This window comes from Oryx dammah, unplaced genomic scaffold (assembly GCF_014754425.2).
Source record: "Oryx dammah isolate SB20612 unplaced genomic scaffold, SCBI_Odam_1.1 HiC_scaffold_29, whole genome shotgun sequence".
Taxonomy (NCBI): domain Eukaryota; kingdom Metazoa; phylum Chordata; class Mammalia; order Artiodactyla; family Bovidae; genus Oryx; species Oryx dammah.
This window is the reverse complement of record NW_024070213.1, coordinates 68,270,314-68,289,124: the sequence shown is the minus strand read 5'-3', so window position 1 is coordinate 68,289,124 and position 18,811 is coordinate 68,270,314. Positions and strand designations below refer to the sequence as shown.

At 37.9% G+C, this 18,811-nt stretch overlaps 1 protein-coding gene across 2 annotated transcripts in view; it reads right to left on the bottom strand.

Annotated features, from left to right (window-relative positions):
- XPOT (exportin for tRNA) overlaps window positions 1-18,811 on the bottom strand; it is a 42,287-nt gene that overhangs the window by 1,598 nt on the left and 21,878 nt on the right. For both annotated transcript variants that reach the window (XM_040233370.1, XM_040233369.1), the window contains exons 17-24: window positions 18,014-18,252; window positions 16,819-17,104; window positions 14,256-14,445; window positions 7,818-7,934; window positions 7,264-7,379; window positions 6,529-6,576; window positions 3,198-3,269; window positions 846-902 (exon numbers count right to left, since the gene is read on the bottom strand). In XM_040233370.1, coding sequence (XP_040089304.1) covers window positions 846-902; window positions 3,198-3,269; window positions 6,529-6,576; window positions 7,264-7,379; window positions 7,818-7,934; window positions 14,256-14,445; window positions 16,819-17,104; window positions 18,014-18,252 — 1,125 coding nt within the window. The remainder of the gene's footprint in view (window positions 1-845; window positions 903-3,197; window positions 3,270-6,528; window positions 6,577-7,263; window positions 7,380-7,817; window positions 7,935-14,255; window positions 14,446-16,818; window positions 17,105-18,013; window positions 18,253-18,811) is intronic.

The window sequence follows — 18,811 nt, the reverse complement described above, 5'->3', positions numbered from 1 at the left end:
GTTCCTTGACTTGAATGCCTTTGGCAAAAGGACCAGGGAGCCATTAAGTTACTTATCACTAAGAAATTTAGCACGTGCTTTACCCTGAAATTTGTTGAAGATAATTAATAAAGTAGAGAACAGTTCCTCAAGCTGTCACACTATAACTTTAATTCCAGACCATGAGCTCCTTGTGGGCAAGGAAAGTCACTCATACCGGTATCTGCAGCAGTTAGGACAGTATGTGTTACATAACAAGGCAGTCACAGAGTGCTGACTGAGTGACCAGCTGGGTGAGGGTAAGATAGCTGTTTCACGGATTTAACTGTAGAAATGAATACCAAATAAATACTTGGAGGTTGGTTTGGTTAATTCAGTGGTTTTATGACTATAAAAAGAGCCTTCATGTCCATTTTGCAAATTTGAAAGTTTCAAGATAGGATATAATCAAGTAAGTCATACTTCTGTTTTTTTTAGTTCCTTACTTTCAACTCAATATGGGTAGCTGTTCTTAAATATTACTTGTTCTCCCAATTCTCTAGTTCCTATTTAGTTACATCACAAAACTGAAAGGAAATGACATTTTTGTATCAACACGGTCAGGCATATACAATTCAGTGTGCTTATCTAACTTCCTCTAACCTTTTGTAGAAGCTCAGCTGAAAGGGCCTTCACATAAAACTGAAGTGTAGTAATAGCTATTAATTGTGGATTCTTAGAAGCAGGTTTTAGAGCAAAGAGATTCCCAAATATGTAACTATGTAACTGTTGGTCAAACTACAGTATGATACAGTATGCTGTAGTATGTATTGGGTCTGAAACACCACCTAATTGTATGAAGATATGTAAGTTTTCCAAATACCTACCTTTAAGTAGTTTTTAAAAACTTTAGCATCAGGCTGCTGAAGCGCTTGACAAAACTCCTGAGGGGCCAGGAGGGGAGGAGAGATAAAAGAATGAGTCATTTGTATTAAATTCATCAAAATTCAAAACCACAATATTCTTTTAAAATTGTGATAAAATCATAAAACTGACCATCTTAACCACATACACAGTACAGCACTGTTAACTATATGCACTGTTGTGCACCAGATTTCAAGAATTTTTCATCTTGCAAAACTAAAACTCCACACCCATTGAACAAGCCCCCGATCCCCCTTTCTTTCCAGCCCCCACCCTCTGGCCACCAACATTCTACCTTCTGTTTCTAAGAGTTTGACCACTTTAGATACTTCATTTAAGTGGAATAATGCAACACCTGTTTTTGTGATTGGCTTATTTCATTTAGCGTAACGTCCTCAAGGTTCATCCATGTTGCAGCATATGACAAAATTTCCCTTTTTGTATTAAAGGCTGAACCATATCTGTTCTATGTATATACCACATTTGGCTTATCCATTCACCCGTCAACAGACATTCAGGTTGCTTCACATCTTCAGTATTCATATTATAATTTATCAAAATTAACCTGAACATTTCCTCACCAAAAAGGTTGTAAGACATTTTCAAATGTAAAACTTTTCAGACAGGCTGTTTTCGCGTTCGAGAACATGGATGCTCTGGGGAGGATGGACTCTTGCCTCAGAAGGGTGAGCGGGACAAAAGTTACATGGCTATGGCTGTTCTCATCTAGTAAAAGGGTAACTGCGAGGAGCCAGGCCAAACGCAAAAGAGAAAATTCTCCTCAATGGAACTGTTCAAGAAGCGCAGTCACATGCCATATGAGAAAAGGGAAAACTGGGAATCATCATCTTTTACAAGCAAATTATTAGAGAGAAATGTAATAACTTTGCTTCATTTAGGGACCTAGGAAACTATTTGAGCTATTCAACATTGAGTGGTATACTTCTGTTCCTGATGCATTAAGATCATAAGTAATTAGTAACATACCTTTTTATAAAATATTAATTTACTTATGTAACAAATGGTAAATGAGAAAATTAACATCCAAGTTAAAGATATGTCATAAAATTAGAGATCATAAATTAAAAATTAATTTTGTGAGTAGTTTTATGTGAGGTCTATTTTTCATTCAGTTTTTTCAGTGCCTTTTATAAAACAGCATTATAAAATACTATTGATGAAGAAACAATCCTTAGAATCTACACAAGAGATCCTAACTCTAGTTTCAATCGGGACTTTGATACCTCATTAGAACCATGTGCTATTGCACAAGAGGTCTGGATAACTAGATGCTCAGAAAACAACTGAATGCCATCATAAAAATGTGCCACTTACCTCAAAATATGATTTCAAATTCACAAGCTAAGCACAGGTGAGCTTGGCCTGTGTAAAATTAACCACCTGGCACAAATCTTCAGACCATGCACTCATGTGCCACAGTCCCTTCTGGCAGTCTGCGGGAGCCTATTAGACCACTTTCAGAATGTTTTAAAAAATACTCTTAAAATACATGGGGTTACAAAGCAAAGTAATGATAATGAATTTTGCTTATGAAATATATTTGTGATATGTGGCAGAATAATAAGACTTACTGACTTAGATAACAAGGTCTAGTGGCTATTTCAAGATCTCTGGGAAAATGTAATGTGATATAAAAATATCTGTGATTCCTATGAGTGACAAAGTCACAGGCAATGTGAATACTACTATGATCTGTCACCTACACAATGGTAGGAAATTAAATTTCTGTTAGACGGAAAAGAAAAAGACATTTTTTCCCCCATTCAATTTCACAGACCCTCTGATGTTTGGACTTTGGCTATCCTGTATGTATTAAGTCAAGGTGAATGTAATAGTTCTGGCTTTCTCTTTTCTTTTAAAGCCTTTTTATTGATTTTGTTACAATAATGATTATGCTTTGGTCTTTTGGCCAAGAGGTATGTGGGATCTTAGCTTCCGGACCAGGGATGGAACCTGTACCCCCTGCACCAGAAGGTGAAGTCTTAACCACTGGACCACCAGGGAACTTCCAGGTTTGGCTTTCTCCAATCAAAATTTAAATTGAATTACAGTGGCTCAGTAGTAAAGAATCCACCTGCCAAGCAGGAGATGCAGGTTCAATCCCTGGGTTGGGAAAATCCCTTGGAGAAGGAAATGGCCACCCACTCCAGTATTCCTGCCTAGGAAATCCCATGGAGAGAGGAGCCTTCTGGGCTCCAATCCATGGGATCACAAAGAATTGGACATGACTTAGGGACTAAACAATAACTCCTTTAATTAAGATTAAGAGGAAAATCTGCTACAACAGCTCTTACCTGAATTATCTCTGGAGCTACTTGCAAGGAAGGCAGGTATTCCTGTTGAAGATACTGAACACATTCTGGGCCCTGAAAATTAAATTGGAACAATATGTGAATACTTTAAATACAATATGGTATTTTGATTAAGAACACAGATTCTAAAGCCAGACTGCTTTGAAGCCTGGCTCTAGCTAACTTCTAGTAACTTGGGTAGGTTACTTAATCTCCCTGAGCCTCAGTTTCTGAAAAAAAAGGAGTTACTGTGAGGATTGGATGAGTTAACAAACGTAAAGCTGCTAGAATAACACTTAGCACTCAGGACACATTAACCTTACGCAGTGTTATGCAGTGCTAACGACTAAACAAATATTCTTTTAAATGCAAGAGATCACAAAACCAGAGTCTGACTCACAGGACTGAACAAGAAAGCAAAGAGAGGTGCTCCCAGTCTATCAGAGTGGACTACCGGCGCGTGGGGGAAGCCTGTGGGTAGTGCCAGGAAAATTAACATCTTTAGAAATGAAAATATAAGCAAGAAAGAATAAATGCTACATAGGAGATAACAGCAATAAAAGCACACCTCCTTCTTCCTGTTCAATAAACTAGGAAACAGGAATTTAGTAGCCAGGTGAGGAAACTAAGTAAGACACAGGAAGATAGGGTGATTTGTCCAGGTTCTGTTAATTAAGTCTGTACTAAATACTAAATAAAGAGCAGGTCATTTGATATCTTAAATAATTGTCCTTTGTTGCCAACTACTAGTACTTCTAGATGCTAAAACTTTCGGAATAGTTATCTGGCTTTTTAAGGGTAAACTTGGCAGAGGGAGGGGAGAAGAGTTCCACAAACTCACCCCTAATCTCCACCCCTTCTCAACACCTACAAAGGACTTAGGACACAGTTTGAGAACGCCTTTCTTATAGCACTCTGTTGCTGAGACAGTGGCCTCAACCAAATGCAATAAATCCAATACTCAGAAAACAAGCAAACAAAATCCCTGCTAATTTCATCTTCAAACTTGAATTTAACTTAAATGCTTTAATATGTTGATTACTCCAACCTAGTACAACTGAAAGGATGCTATCAAAACAAAAGCAATCCAACTCTCCTCAATGTACTTCTCCCTGCATTAATATCTGGATTTCCTGTTAACATTATTGCTCCTGAATCAAAGGCTTTCTTTATGTTTCCTTATCTACCTTGACTCCTGACCCACTAGCCGGATCAATCCAGGTCACAATTTAATGATCCTTCTAAGGAAACCTGTTCCTGAGAGGAGATAATACTGGGCTGTTTGTGCAAGTTTCTCATATCACTTCTACTTTCCTTCTCACTTCTTTTTTCTATTACTCTCCCTGTACTAATTGCCCATTCACTGCTCATCACTGCATATAACTCCACTGTTGTCACTTAAAAATGGAGTATAGTTTTCTTTTCTTTTTTTTTTTAATGAGGAAACGTAAACTTTGACCTCAAGAGGATATCAGTCAGGTAAATAAATGAGAAAATAGAAAAATGAAGTAAATAATTTTCAAATATAATGTTCCACTTGATTCAATTCTGTGTCTAAATAACAACTCTGAGGACAAGATAAACACTTCCAAATTGTAAATATCATTCTTACTGTCTGCTATTCCTCATTCTCCTTGACTCTCTAGCATCCAGCAATGTTAACCAGTCTTCTCTTTCATGTCTCTATTCCCTAACTTTCATACCTTTGGTCCTAGCTTTCTGTTGACTCTTGCTTTAGGCAAAGTTCTTTCTGTCCTGGTCTTAGAAAGTCTCATTCATTCCTACTACTCCATCTTAACAAACTACAACCTGAGAACTCCAAAACCAGTATTTACTTCTAACTGCTTTTGACCCATGTTTCTAAGTGTTCTGTGTACATTTTTTCTACCTAGCTATTCTAAATTACAATCACTGCCTACTGACTTCCCAACTTCTCACAGGAAACACATACCTAGTCCCAATTCGGTTTTTAGCTATTCTACCCCTATACTTTAGTTAAACAGGATAACATTATTTGTCACTAACTCTACACTGCAACACCTGATCTGTCTTCCTACACCTGTCACAGTATCTTTGCCCAGAGTGCCAGCTCCTCCTGGTCAGTCTAATGAATCCACAGTTATTTCACAGTCTATAAAAAAACAGAAAAATACTCCCTCTTTTTGGTATTGACTTATATACTGCCTGGGCAGATCTGCTCATTCATCTTTAGTCCCACCATGTTACATTTAATACAAATGGATTAATTTACTGTACCTCTATTAAAGTACTTACTTAACACATCCAATTGAGTTTTTAAGTATTGGTCTCCCCGATTCTAAGTGAAAGTTGCTTAGTCGTGTCTGACTCTTTGTGACCTCATGGATAGCCCATGGAATTCTCCAGGCCAGAATACTAGAGTGAGTAGCTGTTCCCTTCTCCAGGGGAATCTTCCCAACCCAGGGACTGAACCCAGGTCTCCCACATTGCAGGCGGATTCTTTACCAGCTGAGCTACCAGGGAAGCCCGATTCTAAGCTCCACAAATGTTGGGGCACTTTTTATTCATGTTTATACGGGACCCTTGCTGCCCCAAACACATAGCCCTTTCCTCCCTAGCACATAATAGGTGTAGAGAAAATGCTGGATTGAAAACCCTTCAAGTCTCTCTTGGAATCAAAAATTTAAGTTCAAACGAGGGAGTGGGATGTATGGAGACTCTGAACAAAGCCTCGTGTGTTTATTCTAGGGGGTTGAGGGAAGGCGCTGCGCACTAGACGGCTTCAGCTGTGTGGGACTGCTAGTCCTGGGCTGCCATCCTGGCTTTGAGAAGTCGGAGAAGAAATCTTTGTTTAAATATTAAAAAAAGGACCTATTTTCAAATGCTGGCAATCAATTCCCTAATTAAAAACACTATATAAAGCAAACAACACACCAGCTAGATTCAGCCCAGAATCACTTATGATTTATACAGATTGTTAGGTTAACAAGGGGACTACAAACTTCTGAAGTAGTGAAGTGCTCTAACCAATTGGTAACACTTAAAAAGTTGGACAAATCTGTGAAGAACCTACCAGGTAGTGAAACCGGGGATTGTGAAATTCTGGTTAAGATTTTTCTTATTATTTGTCAAACCAAACAAATATACATTTTAACTTTCTGTTTATCCCAAATGTGAAAGACAATAAAAGATACTACTTCTTTCGTTCAACCCCACCCTCACATCCAAGATAGTCGAAAGCAAAGTTAATCGATTTTCATAAAAGATAGTTTTCAAGAATAAGACATATGAAATTAAAACTATAAAAAATAAACATGCAAGCTGAAAATAAGGGGGCAGGAAGTATAAAGCTTACCCGTTTGAGATGAATTGTTTTCAGTGTCACCGCACACTCAGATAAAGCCTATGAAAAGCAAGTTTTAGAAATTTAATATAGTCAATTCTTAAATACTGATCCTACATTTCTTTCCCTCGCCACTGTTCACTAACATTTACTGCCAAAGAAAAGATGGAGAAAGGAATGGTAACAGACAGACAAAAGGAACACATGAGTTAGACAGAAAAATACAAAAATACTATCTTAATGTAGTGCAAGCTTTTACTTGGTCCTAGGGAAATGAATAAAGGGCAACTGCTTGACATTAAGCATTCTAAAGATGAGATTTGGGGAAACTATCGAATGAGGAAGAGAAAGTTACTCTCTTAATGATTAAGGAAAAAAAAAAACAACATTAAGCACAAGTTTTAGAATGAAAGAAGTGGCAGAAAACTAGTAACCCAACCAAGCTTTAAAGAATGTTTGCATCGTGTACCCTTTCACAGTCCTAGAAAAAGTCCTGGTTGTTAAAATTGGAGGAGCTACATTTTATACAGTTAGCTTTAATATCAAGATTTAGTAAGAATTCACAAAAGGTCCAAATGGTATCATCAATGTTTAAAAAAAATTTTTTTAATGAATATTCTAATTTGAAATTATTATTATTTTTTAAAGGCACTGAAATCTAATATAATCAGCCTGACATTAAGGAAGAAATTGTGAATTAGAATACATGAGATCTAAGAAGGTCTAAAGAGATTCCTAGGTGCTTACCAATACTGTTTGTGCATCTGCCAGATCAAAGGTTTGTTTTAAAGGTGCTAGGAAACATGCAGGGACAATGTGCTTATAAACAAAATCAGCAAATCCCACTGGTCCATCTTTACCTCCTGTTAAGAAAATTCAAATTTTCATCTTGTATAATAATGAAGTCATTTAATTTATCACCAGTGAAAATCAACTCCCGGCGCCTGTCTATGTTAGGACTAGGATCCCATTTCATCGATCTTGTCTTAGGAAACAGGTTGGGGAATGTAGAATTTTTTTAAAATTATATTTATTTTTGGCTGTGATGGGTCTTTGTTGCTGCGCGGGCTTTTCTATGTTGAGGCCCCGGGCTCCAGGGCAGGCAGGCTTCAGCAGCCGCAGCTCCTGGGCTCTTGAGCACAGGCTCAATAGTTGTGATGCACGGGCTTAGCTGCTCCAAGGCATGTGGGATCTTCCTAGATCAGAGATCAAACCTGTATCTCCTGCATTGGCAGGCAGATTCTTTTACCACTGAGACACCAGGGGAAGCCCCAAGATTTTTTAAAAAAGAATTATCTTACCCCAGAGTTCTACCAACTTGGAAAGGATAATAAAACATGTTTTCTGAGCAATGGGATCTGGATATTCTACTGCTCCTTGAATAACAGTAACCAGCACTCGTTCTACATTCTCTGCACCTGAAGAAAGAAACCTGAGTTCAATCTGAAAAAGAACTAGAAAGGCAATCTGAAGTTCTGATTTCATATATAGTAACAAGACAAAAGCATTTGCAGGGTTGATAAGATCCCTCAATTTTTACTATCCTGGCTCCTAAATTTCAAGTATAAAACATTGAAAAATTACTATTCCCTCATTATCCCGCCCTCTGGACTTCCATATAGCAAAATTCTCTATGTGGATCCCTGCAGTCCATTTTTGATAGCTTATTGACCAGAGACAATTCAATATTCAGTTACATAACTAATTGCAGGCCACAGGCATTACATTTCTGCAAAAATCCCCCAGACACTAATGTGTTAATTAAAAAAAAAGGCAAAGTGGCCAGTAAGATTCAATTGTCGGGTCAATTCTGGCAAGAAGCCATCACAGTATTATACTATGAAGGAATCAACTAATACAGCTTTAGGCAAACAAAGAACATTCTCTAGACTAAAACACATACTAGAACACACAACCAAGCCACAGTAAATATAAAAGGATAGAAATTATTTCAAGTATCTTTTCTGACCACAATGGCATGAAACTAGAGATCAACCACAGAAAGAAAAATGAAAAACAACTCCAGGGGATCTTCCTGACCCAGGGATCAAACCCAGGCCTCCCACATTGCAGGCAGACGCTTTAACCTCTGAGCCACCAGGGACTCAAACAAACAAAAAACCACACAAAACACACACACACACACACACAACTATGTGGAAATGAAACAACATGCTACTAAAAAACCAATGGGTCAATGAGGAAATCAGAGAAGAAAAGAGAAAAAATAATACCAAAGCAAGTGATAATGAAAACCTACCATACAAAAACCTACAGGATGCAGCAAGAGCAGCCTTAAGACAGAAGTTCCTCGTGATCTAGGCCTTCCTCAAAAACACAAGGAAAGTCTCAAACAATGTAACCTACCACCTAAAAGAATTAGAACAAGAACAAACAAATCCTGAAGTCAACAGAAGGAAGGAAACAAATATCAGAGAGAAGACACAGATTAAATAGAAATTAAGAAAGATAATAGAAAAAGGCAATAAAAGCAGGAGATAGTTTTTCGGAAGGGATAAACAAAATCAACAAACCTGTAGCTGGTCTCATCAAGAAGGAAAAGGACTCAAATAAACAAAATAAAAAATGAAAAAGAAATAACAACCAGTACTACAGAAATTTTTTAAAAATTGTAATATTAGTTATATGGCAACAAAATGGACAACCTAGAAGAAATGGAAAAATTTCTAGAGACATACAGCCTACCAAATCTGAATCAAGAAGAAATAGGTAACTTCAACAGACTGATCATTAGAAGTGAAATAGAATCCATCTTTAAAAAAAAACTCACGGCAAAAAAAGTCCAGGACCATTCAGCTTCACTGGGGAATTCTACCAAACAGACAAAAGTTCTTCCAAAAGACCGAAGAGGGGACACTACCAACGTCATTCTATGAAGCCATCATCACCCTGATACCCAAATCAGACAAACACACTAAAAAAAAAGAAAATTATAGGCTGGTATCTTTGATGAATATAGACACAAAAATCCTCAACAAAATATTAGCAAACTGAAGCCAATAACACATAAAAAGGATTATACTCCACGATCAAGTAAGATTTATTTCAGGGTCACAAGGATGGCTCAATATATGTAAATCAATCAATGTGACATACCACCCCAATAAAAGAAAAGACAAAAACCACATGATTATCTCAGTAGATTCAGAAAAAGCATCTGGTAAAATCAACATCCCTTCATGATAAAAATTCTCACCAAAGTGAGTACAGAAGGAGTATATCTCAACATAATAAAAGACATTTATAACAAACCCACAGTGAATGTAATACTCAATGGTAAAAAGCCAAAAACCTTCCTGCTCAATTGTGGAAAAAGAGAAGAATGTTCACTTTCACCACTTCTAGTCAATATAATATTGGAAGTCTCAGCCACAGCAATTAGACAAAAAAAAAAAAAAAAAAGAAAAGAAATAAAAGGTGGTATCCATATTGGAAGGGAGAGGTAAAACTGTCATTATAGGCAGATGACATGATATTATATATTGAAAACCCTAAGGACTCCACAAAAAAATATATTAGAATAAATGAGTTCAGCAAGGTAGCAGGATACAAGTCTAATATATAGAAATCTGTCACATTTCGTTAATAATATCAGAAAAAGCACAAAACAATCACACTTGAGATTGTGTCCAAAAAAATAAAAAAAAAACCACAACCAATAAATAAACCTACCAAGGAGGTGAAAGACCTTTATGCTGAGGACTATAAAAAATTGATAATGGAAACTGAAGATGATTCAAAGAAATGGAAAGATATCCCATATTCTTGGTTTGGAAGAATATTGTTAGAATGACCATACTACCCAAAGTTACCTATGGATTTAATACAATTCCTATCAAATTACCCACGGCATTTTTTAAAGAATTAGAAGAAATAACACTAAAATTTATATGGAACCATAAAAGACCCAGAATTGCCAAAGCAATCCTGAGGAGAAAGAACAAAGCTGGAGGCACACCCCTCCCAGACTTCCAACAACACTACAGAGCTACTGTAGTAAAAACAGCATGATAATGGCACAAAAACATACAGATCAATGAAACAAAACAGAAGCCAGAGAAAAAAACACAAACACCTAGTCAATTAATCTACAAAGGCAAGATTATATAATAGAAAAAGACAGTCTCTTTGGTAAGTCATGTTGAGAAAGCTAGATAGCCACTTGTTAATCAGTCAAGTTAGAACATTCCCTCATGCTGTACACGCTATCACCTCACAGAATGGCTATCACCAAAAAGCCTCCAAATAATAAAGGCTGGAGAGCGTATGGAAAAAAGGTAGCTCTTCTACACTGATGGTGGCAATGTACAACTGGTGCAGCCAGTATGGATAACATAATGGAGGTTCTTAGAAAACTATACGTAGAGTTACCATGTAATCCAGCAATCCCACTCCTGGCCATATACCCAGAAAAGATGAAAACTCTAATTTGAAAAGAAACATGCACAACAATGTTCACAGCAGCACTATTTACAAAAGCCCAAACATGGAAGCAACCTAAATGTCTACCAAAAGATGAATGGATAAAGAAGATGTAGGTTATATATACAATGGGATATACTCAGTCATCAAAAACAGTGGAATATTTCAATCTGCAGCAACATGGATGAACCTAGAGACTATCCTAATAGGTAAAGTAAGTCAGACAGAGAAAGACAAGTATTATTTGATACCATTTATATGTGGAGTCTAAAACATGACACAATGAGCTTATTTACAAAAAAGAAACAAGACTCATAGACATAAAAAACTTATGGTTACCAAAGAGGAAGTGGGGAGGAATAAATTAGAGGTATGAGATTAAGCTGTAAAGACTAGATATCTCTTCAAGAAAATTAGAGATCCCAAGGGAACATTTCATGCAAAAATGGGCACAATAAAGAACAGAAATGGTATGGACCTAACAGAAACAGAAGATATTGAGAAGAGGTGGCAAGATACACAGGAGAATTATACAAAAAAGATCTTCATGACCCAGATAACCATGATGGTGTGATTACTGGACTAGATCCAGACATCCTGGAACATGAAGTCAAGTGGACCTTAGAAAGCATCACTAAGAACAAAGCTAGTGGAGGTGATAGAATTCCAATTAAACTATTTCAAATCCTAAAAGATGATGCTGTAAAAGTACTGCACTCAATATACCAGCAAATTTGGAAAACTCAGCAGTGGCCACAGGACTGGAAAAGGTCAGTTTTCATTCCAATCCCAAAGAAAGGCAATGCCAAAGAATGCTCAAACTACCGCACAATTGCACTCATCTCATACACTTGCAAAGTAACGCTCAAAATTCTCCAAACCAGGCTTCAACAGTACGTGAACCGTGAACTTCCAGATGTTCAAATTGGTTTTAGACAAGGCAGAGGAACCAGAGATCAAATTACCAACATCTGTTCAATCATCAAAAAAGCAAGAGTTCCAGAAAAACATCTATTTCTGCTTTATTGACTATGCCAAAGCCTTTGACTGTGTGGACCACAACAAACTGGAAAATTCTGAAAGAGATGGGAATACCAGACCACCTGACCTGCCTCCTGAGAAATCTGTATGCAGTGGCTCCGAGGGTAAAGCATCTGCCTGAAATGCAGGAGACCTAGGTTCAATCCCTGGGTCGGAAAGATCCCCTGGAAAAGGAAATGGCAACCAACTCCAGTACTCTTGCCTGGAAAATCCCACAGACGGAGAAGCCTGGTAGGCTACAATCCATGGGGTTGCAAAGAGTCAGACACAACTGAGCAACTTCACTTTCACTTTCAAGAAGCAACAGTTAGAAATGGACATGGAACAACAGACTGGTTCCAAATCGAGAAAGGAGTATGTCAACAATGTATACTGTCACCCTGCTTACTTAACTTCTATGCAGAGCACATCATGAGAAACTTTGGGCTGGAGGAAGCACAAGCTGGAATCAAGATTGCTGGGAGAAATATCAATAACCTCAGATATGAAGATGATACCACCCTTATGGCAGAAAGTGAAGAAGAACTAAAGAGGAAAGTGATAGAGTGAAAAAGTTGGCTTAAAACTCAACATTCAGAAAACTAAGATCATGGCATCTGGTCCCATTACTTCATGGCAAGTAGATGCAGAAACAACGGAAACAGTGGCTGACTACTATTGGGGGCTCCAAAATCATGCAGATGGTAACTGCGGCCATGAAATTAAAAGACGCTTGCTCCATGGAAGAAAAGCTATGACCAACCTAGCTGCTGCTAAGTCGCCTCAGTCGTGTCCGACTCTGTGCAGCCCCACGGACGGCAGCCCACCAGGCTCCCCTGTCCCTGGCATTCTCCAGGCAAGAACACTGGAGTGGGTTGCCATTTCCTTCTCCAATGCATGAAAGTGAAAAGTGAAAGTCAAGTCGCTCAGTCGTGTCTGACTCTTCGAGACTCCATGGACTGCAGCCCACCAGGCTCCTCCGCCCATGGGATTTTCCAGGCAAGAGTACTGGAGTGGGGTGCCATCGCCTTCTCCGACAGCATATTAAAAAGGAGAGACATTGCTTTGCTAACAAAGGTCTGTCTAGTCAAAGCTATGGTTTTTCCAGTGGTCATGTATGGATGTGAGAGTTGGACTATAAAGAAAACTGAGCGCCAAAGAATTGATGCTTTTGAACTGTGGTGTTGGGGAAGGCTCTTTAGAGTCCCTTGGACTGCAAGGAGATCCAACCAGTCTTCCTAAAGGAAATGCATGCTGAATATTCATTGGAAGGACTGATGTTGAAGGTGAAACTCCAATACTTTGGCCACCTGATGCAAAGAACTGCTGGGAAAGATTGAAAGTGGTAGGAGAAGGGGACAACAGAGGATGAGATGGTTGGATGGCATCACTGACTCAATGAAAATGAGTGTGAGCAAGCTCCAGGAGTATGGACAGGGAAGCCTGGCCGTGCTGCAGTCCATAGGATCGCAGAGAGCCAGACACTACTGAGCAACTGAACTTAACTGATGAGATTAACAGATATACATTACTAATGTATGAAATAGATAACCAATAAGGACCTACTGTATAGAATAAGAAACTAGATTCAGTATCTTATAATAACTTATAATGGAAAATAATCTGAAAAAGGATATGTATATAACTGAATCATTTGGCTGTATATCTGAAGCTAACACATTGCTGGTCAACTTAAAAAAAAAAGAAAAAGGAACATTGGTTTAGGAAAACAGGAACTGAATACAAATTAATTCTAAGAGCGCTGAAGTGAAAGTGATCGCCACTCTGATAATAATGAACTGTCATCCTTGTGGCCAACATACAACTACTTCAAAAGTTCAGTGTTTGTTTATAATAGCCAGGACATGGAAGCAACCTAGATGTCCATCAGCAGATGAATGGATAAGAAAGCTATGGTACATATACACAATGGAGTATTACTCAGCCATTAAGAAGAATTCATTTGAATCAGTTCTAATGAGGTGGATGAAACTGGAGCCTATTATACAGAGTGAAGTAAGCCAGAAAGAAAAACACCAATATAGTATACTAACACATATATATCGAATTTAGAAAGATGGCAATGATGACCCTGTATGCACAACAGGTTCATGTTGATGCATGTCAAAACCAATACAATATTGTAAAGTAAAAAAAGAAATAAAATAAAATCATTAAAAAAAAAAAGTTCAGTGTTTACTTCAACTAGCTCTTGTTCATACAGATGCAGAACTGTGACAAATAACAGACAATTTAGGCACCGCATGCATCCCCACCTTGATTTGCTATGACTTCACTCATTCCACTGCCTGTGACTGTTTGCAGAAAAGCAAAGTAACTCCTCCGCAACATCTGCTTCTCTAAAGCAGCAGATTGGTCGTTTTCTTCTGCTGGTCGGAGCAAAACTTCAAAAATTGCATGAAGAAGAGGCATGAACATTTGTTGTAAAAATGGGGATACCTGTATCTGAAGAGAGGAAACAACTATTACTATCTGAGAAATAAGAAAATTACTAATTTAAAATTTAGGAAAAACACATTTTACATAAAGCCTTTTTTCAGTTTCTGTATTTAGGATACGTATTTATATAATTCAGCTAGCAAACATCAATATTAAGACAAAAATCTACATAGCATATACAGTATTGAAAGCCTCAAAAATCGTTAAGTTCAAACCATTTCTTACAATTCAAGATTCAGGTTCAAGTAACATGGAATCAAACATATTCCACAATCAAATACTGTCATGGAATATTGTCAAATTTAAATTCTAAATAAATGAATTCCACTACTAAATTAGGGCTTCCTTGATAGCTCAGTTGGTAAAGAATCCGCCTGCTATTTCTGCATTATTGACTATGCCAAAGCCTTTGACTGTGTGGATCACAATAAACTGTGGAAAATTCTGAAAGAGATGGGAATCCCAGACTACCTAACCTGCCTCTTGAGAAATCTGTATGCAGGTCAGGAAGCAACAGTCAGAACTGGACATGGAACAACAGACTGGTTCCAAATAGGAAAAGGAGTCCGTCAAGGCTGTATATTGTCACCCTGATTATTTAACTTATATGCAGAGTACATCATGAGAAACACTGGACTGGAACAAACACAAGCTGGAATCAAGATTGCCTGGAGAAATATCAATAACCCCAGATATGCAGATGACACCACCCTTATGGCAGAAAGTGAAGAGGAGCTAAAAAGCCTCTTGATGAAAGTAAGAGGAGAGCGAAAAAGTCGGCTTAAAGTTCAACATTCAGAAAACTAAGATCATGGCATCCGGTCCCATCACTTCATGGGAAATAGATGGGGAAACAGTGGAAACAGTGTCAGACTTTATTTTTTTGGGCTCCAAAATCATGCAGATGTTGACTGGAGCCATGAAATTAAAAGACGCTTACTCCTTGGAAGAAAAGTTATGACCAACCTAGACAGTATATTCAAAAGCAGACACATTACTTTGCCGACTAAGGTCCGGCTAGTCAAGGCTATGGTTTTTCCTGTGGTCATGTATGGATGTAAGAGTTGGACTGTGAAGAAGGCTGAGCGCCGAAGAATTGATGCTTTTGAACTGTGGTGTTGGAGAAGACTCTTGAGAGTCCCTTGGACTGCAAGGAGATCCAACCAGTCCATTCTGAAGGAGATCAACCATGGGATTTCTTTGGAAGGAATGATGCTAAAGCTGAAACTCCAGTACTTCAGCCAGCTCATGCGAAGAGTTGACTCACTGGAAAAGACTCTGATACTGGGAGGGATTGGGGGCTGGAGGAGAAGGGGACGACCGAGGATGACTCGATGGACGTGAGTCTGAGTGAACTCCGGGAGATGGTGCTGGACAGGGAGGCCTGGCGTGCTGCGATTCATGGGGTCGCAAAGAGTCGGACACGACCGAGCGACTGAACTGAACTGAACTGAACTGAACTGAACTGATAGCTCAGTTGGTAAAGAATCCACCTGCAATGCAGGAGACCCCGGTTTGATTCCTGGGTCGGGAAGATCTGCTGGAGAAGGGATAGGCTACCCACTCCAGTATTCTTGGGCTTCCCTTATAGGGGCTCAGCTGGTAAGAATCCACCTGCAATGCACAAGACCTGGGTTCTCTCCCTGGGTTGGGAAGATCCCCTGGAGAAGGGAAAGGCTACCCACTCCAGTATTCTGGCCTAGAGAATTTCATGGGTAGCAAAGAGTCAGACATGGCTGAGTGACTTTTACTTTCACTGCTAAATTAAAAATGAATTAATATGACTGAACTCTGTGAAGGCTTTACATGGCCTTAAGCAAATACCTTAACTTCTCAGTTAAGTGTCTCAGTTTCTTCATCTATAAAAGAACAATACTTAACTTCCAAGGTTGTTACAAAATTCAAATGAATGTATAAGAAAATGCTCAGGACAGATTTTGAACATAGAAAACACTATGTTAAGTGTTAGCCAATTTCATTAGCCAGCTTATGCTTTGCCTAAATTTCCTGGTACATAAAACAGACATTGAATTACTTTTAAACTATTTAAATACCCAAATTACAGTGCTTTTAACTTATTCGTTAGACATTTAGTATCCAATGCAGTTTCATTTGCTTTTCTAAAACACCAAACTAATAAGTTTTCTTCTGCTACATAGAACAGAAAAGCTCTATTCTTATTAAATATCTATCGATCAGGCCCTGAGTGTCAGGGAGTGTTGTAGACATTGGGACGATAAAAATACATATGATCCATGCCCTCAGATAACTCATACTTAAAAAAAAAAAAGTCAAATGCTAAAATATATCTGAAGAGAAATACAAAAGTCAGAGATCTTAAAGTCAGGAAATTCTCTGACCTCTGAAGGTGTATGGTACCTTAAATTTGGCTGTAATCTGGTTGATAAGAGGAATGAATTCCTGGAGGTCTTTTGCTTCACAATCTTTGAGCATGTGTTCTGAAGCAGATGGAATGAAGGGAAGGACTTCTTCCTCCAGGCAAATAATCATGCGATGAAGGAAAGTGCGGACTCCACTCCTGAGAACATCCTTTTGTAAGGGACAACTGAGGGCTGGCAAGAACGTCTGTAAACAGTCCAGGTAAACTTCGGAACAGCCACATTGCTTCACAGTCTGCTTGTTGCTGAAAGCTTTGCTGGTTCGACTACATAAACAACGATCAGGTAACTGGTTTTAAGTTTATTCTTCAAGTGGTTTATGGAGTAATAAACAACAATGCACAACAAATTATAAAACTGACAAAGCAGCCAATTCTTTATTTTCCATGTCACAGTTATGTCCACTTTTAGCTAATGGTTGCTTCCAGTTACCATTCTAGAAAGGGCCCAAGTTAAATGAATGAAATGTAATTGATACAATCTCTCAAATGTGAGCCCACCTAAATATTTTGCTAAAATCCTGCTGATAATATATGCAGTAAAGAGAAAAAAAAGTCTATTTACTATGAATAGGCTCTACTACACAAACTGTAAACCACCGATTTATATTAGAAAACAATCTTAGAATTGAGTTATTTATACAATATCTCTAACACAAGCTTTTGCATGGAAGTCTTCTGTAGAGCAATTTCTCTAAGTGCTTCCAATTAAAAATCACTGTAACTTTCATACTGTTATTCTTTACCAATAAAGAAGTATGTGTAGAGAGAGAAACAACAGCGTGGGCGGTTGGGACACAATGCAACACTAATAAGAAGCCTCAGCACCTTCTCTTTAAGATTCCATAACAGATCCCCTGATGTCACTGGTATATATACTTAAGCGAATCTCCTTAAATACATTATCAACTTAAACCAGAGAAATCAGAGAAGTTAAGGATTTAGGAAGATGTCAAGTCAGAAATGCAGAATGTTATGAGATCTATTCCCTTCTTCAGCTAAATCTCCTAATTTAATGAATTTAGAAAAGAAATGTGTACACAATTCTCTGGACAATCCAGTTTTGGAAACATGACACACATGCCTAGTTCTAGAAAAATCTAAGTAAATGATTCTGTATACATTGAGAAAATCACTTCGCCAATTTAAATGCCAATCTTCACCAATCACACTCACCTAGCAAATCCAACAGCATGGTTGAGACAGTCTGCTAGAGATGCCTGTCTTTCTTCATCCTGTGCCAGCATCAATTTTTCTAACAGAATTTTAAACTTCTCCATGAGTGGAGTCAACAGATTCCTCATTAATGCCTGCTTCCGCTCTGCTGGATACTCACTATTAACAATTAGCACTCCAGCTGTCTCATAGATAAATAATTGATCATCGCTGCTCAACAAAGACTGGTAACCATTCTCCTAAAATGAAAATCAGTCTTATTTAAGTTTTAATTTGTTCAGTTCCTCCCATTTAAAAGTAAAAGAGGGACAGAAGATGTAATCTATCACATCAACTCATTAATAAAAAGAAGATTGAGTACTTGTAAATAAACTGAATTAGAGGTCAAAAGATGAGGGGTCTATTGAGACGACATCATAAATGGTCATGTAATGTAATATCAAGTTTTCTAACTTGTTTTACTTTTATAAAATTTATCTGTTATTAGGAGGCTAAAAGTCAGTTATACAAAGTGCTTTGAAGGTTAAGACAAAGCCCACACAGATTAATATTTTAAAGTGTTTAAGATTTAAATAACAACAAATGCCACATAATAAACACATACACGAGTTGTTACTTTTGCACGTTTGAAAATAAGACTGCAAATAAAAAGATCTTATTCAAGTGTAAGCAAACATCCATTGACCCATTTTATTACTAAGTTTTGTTATTTTTCACATTTATGCAATCTGAGAAGCCAGGGGGAAGGGGAAAATACCAGAGGCCCTTCTACATCTAACACCAAAACTCCCTGTTAAG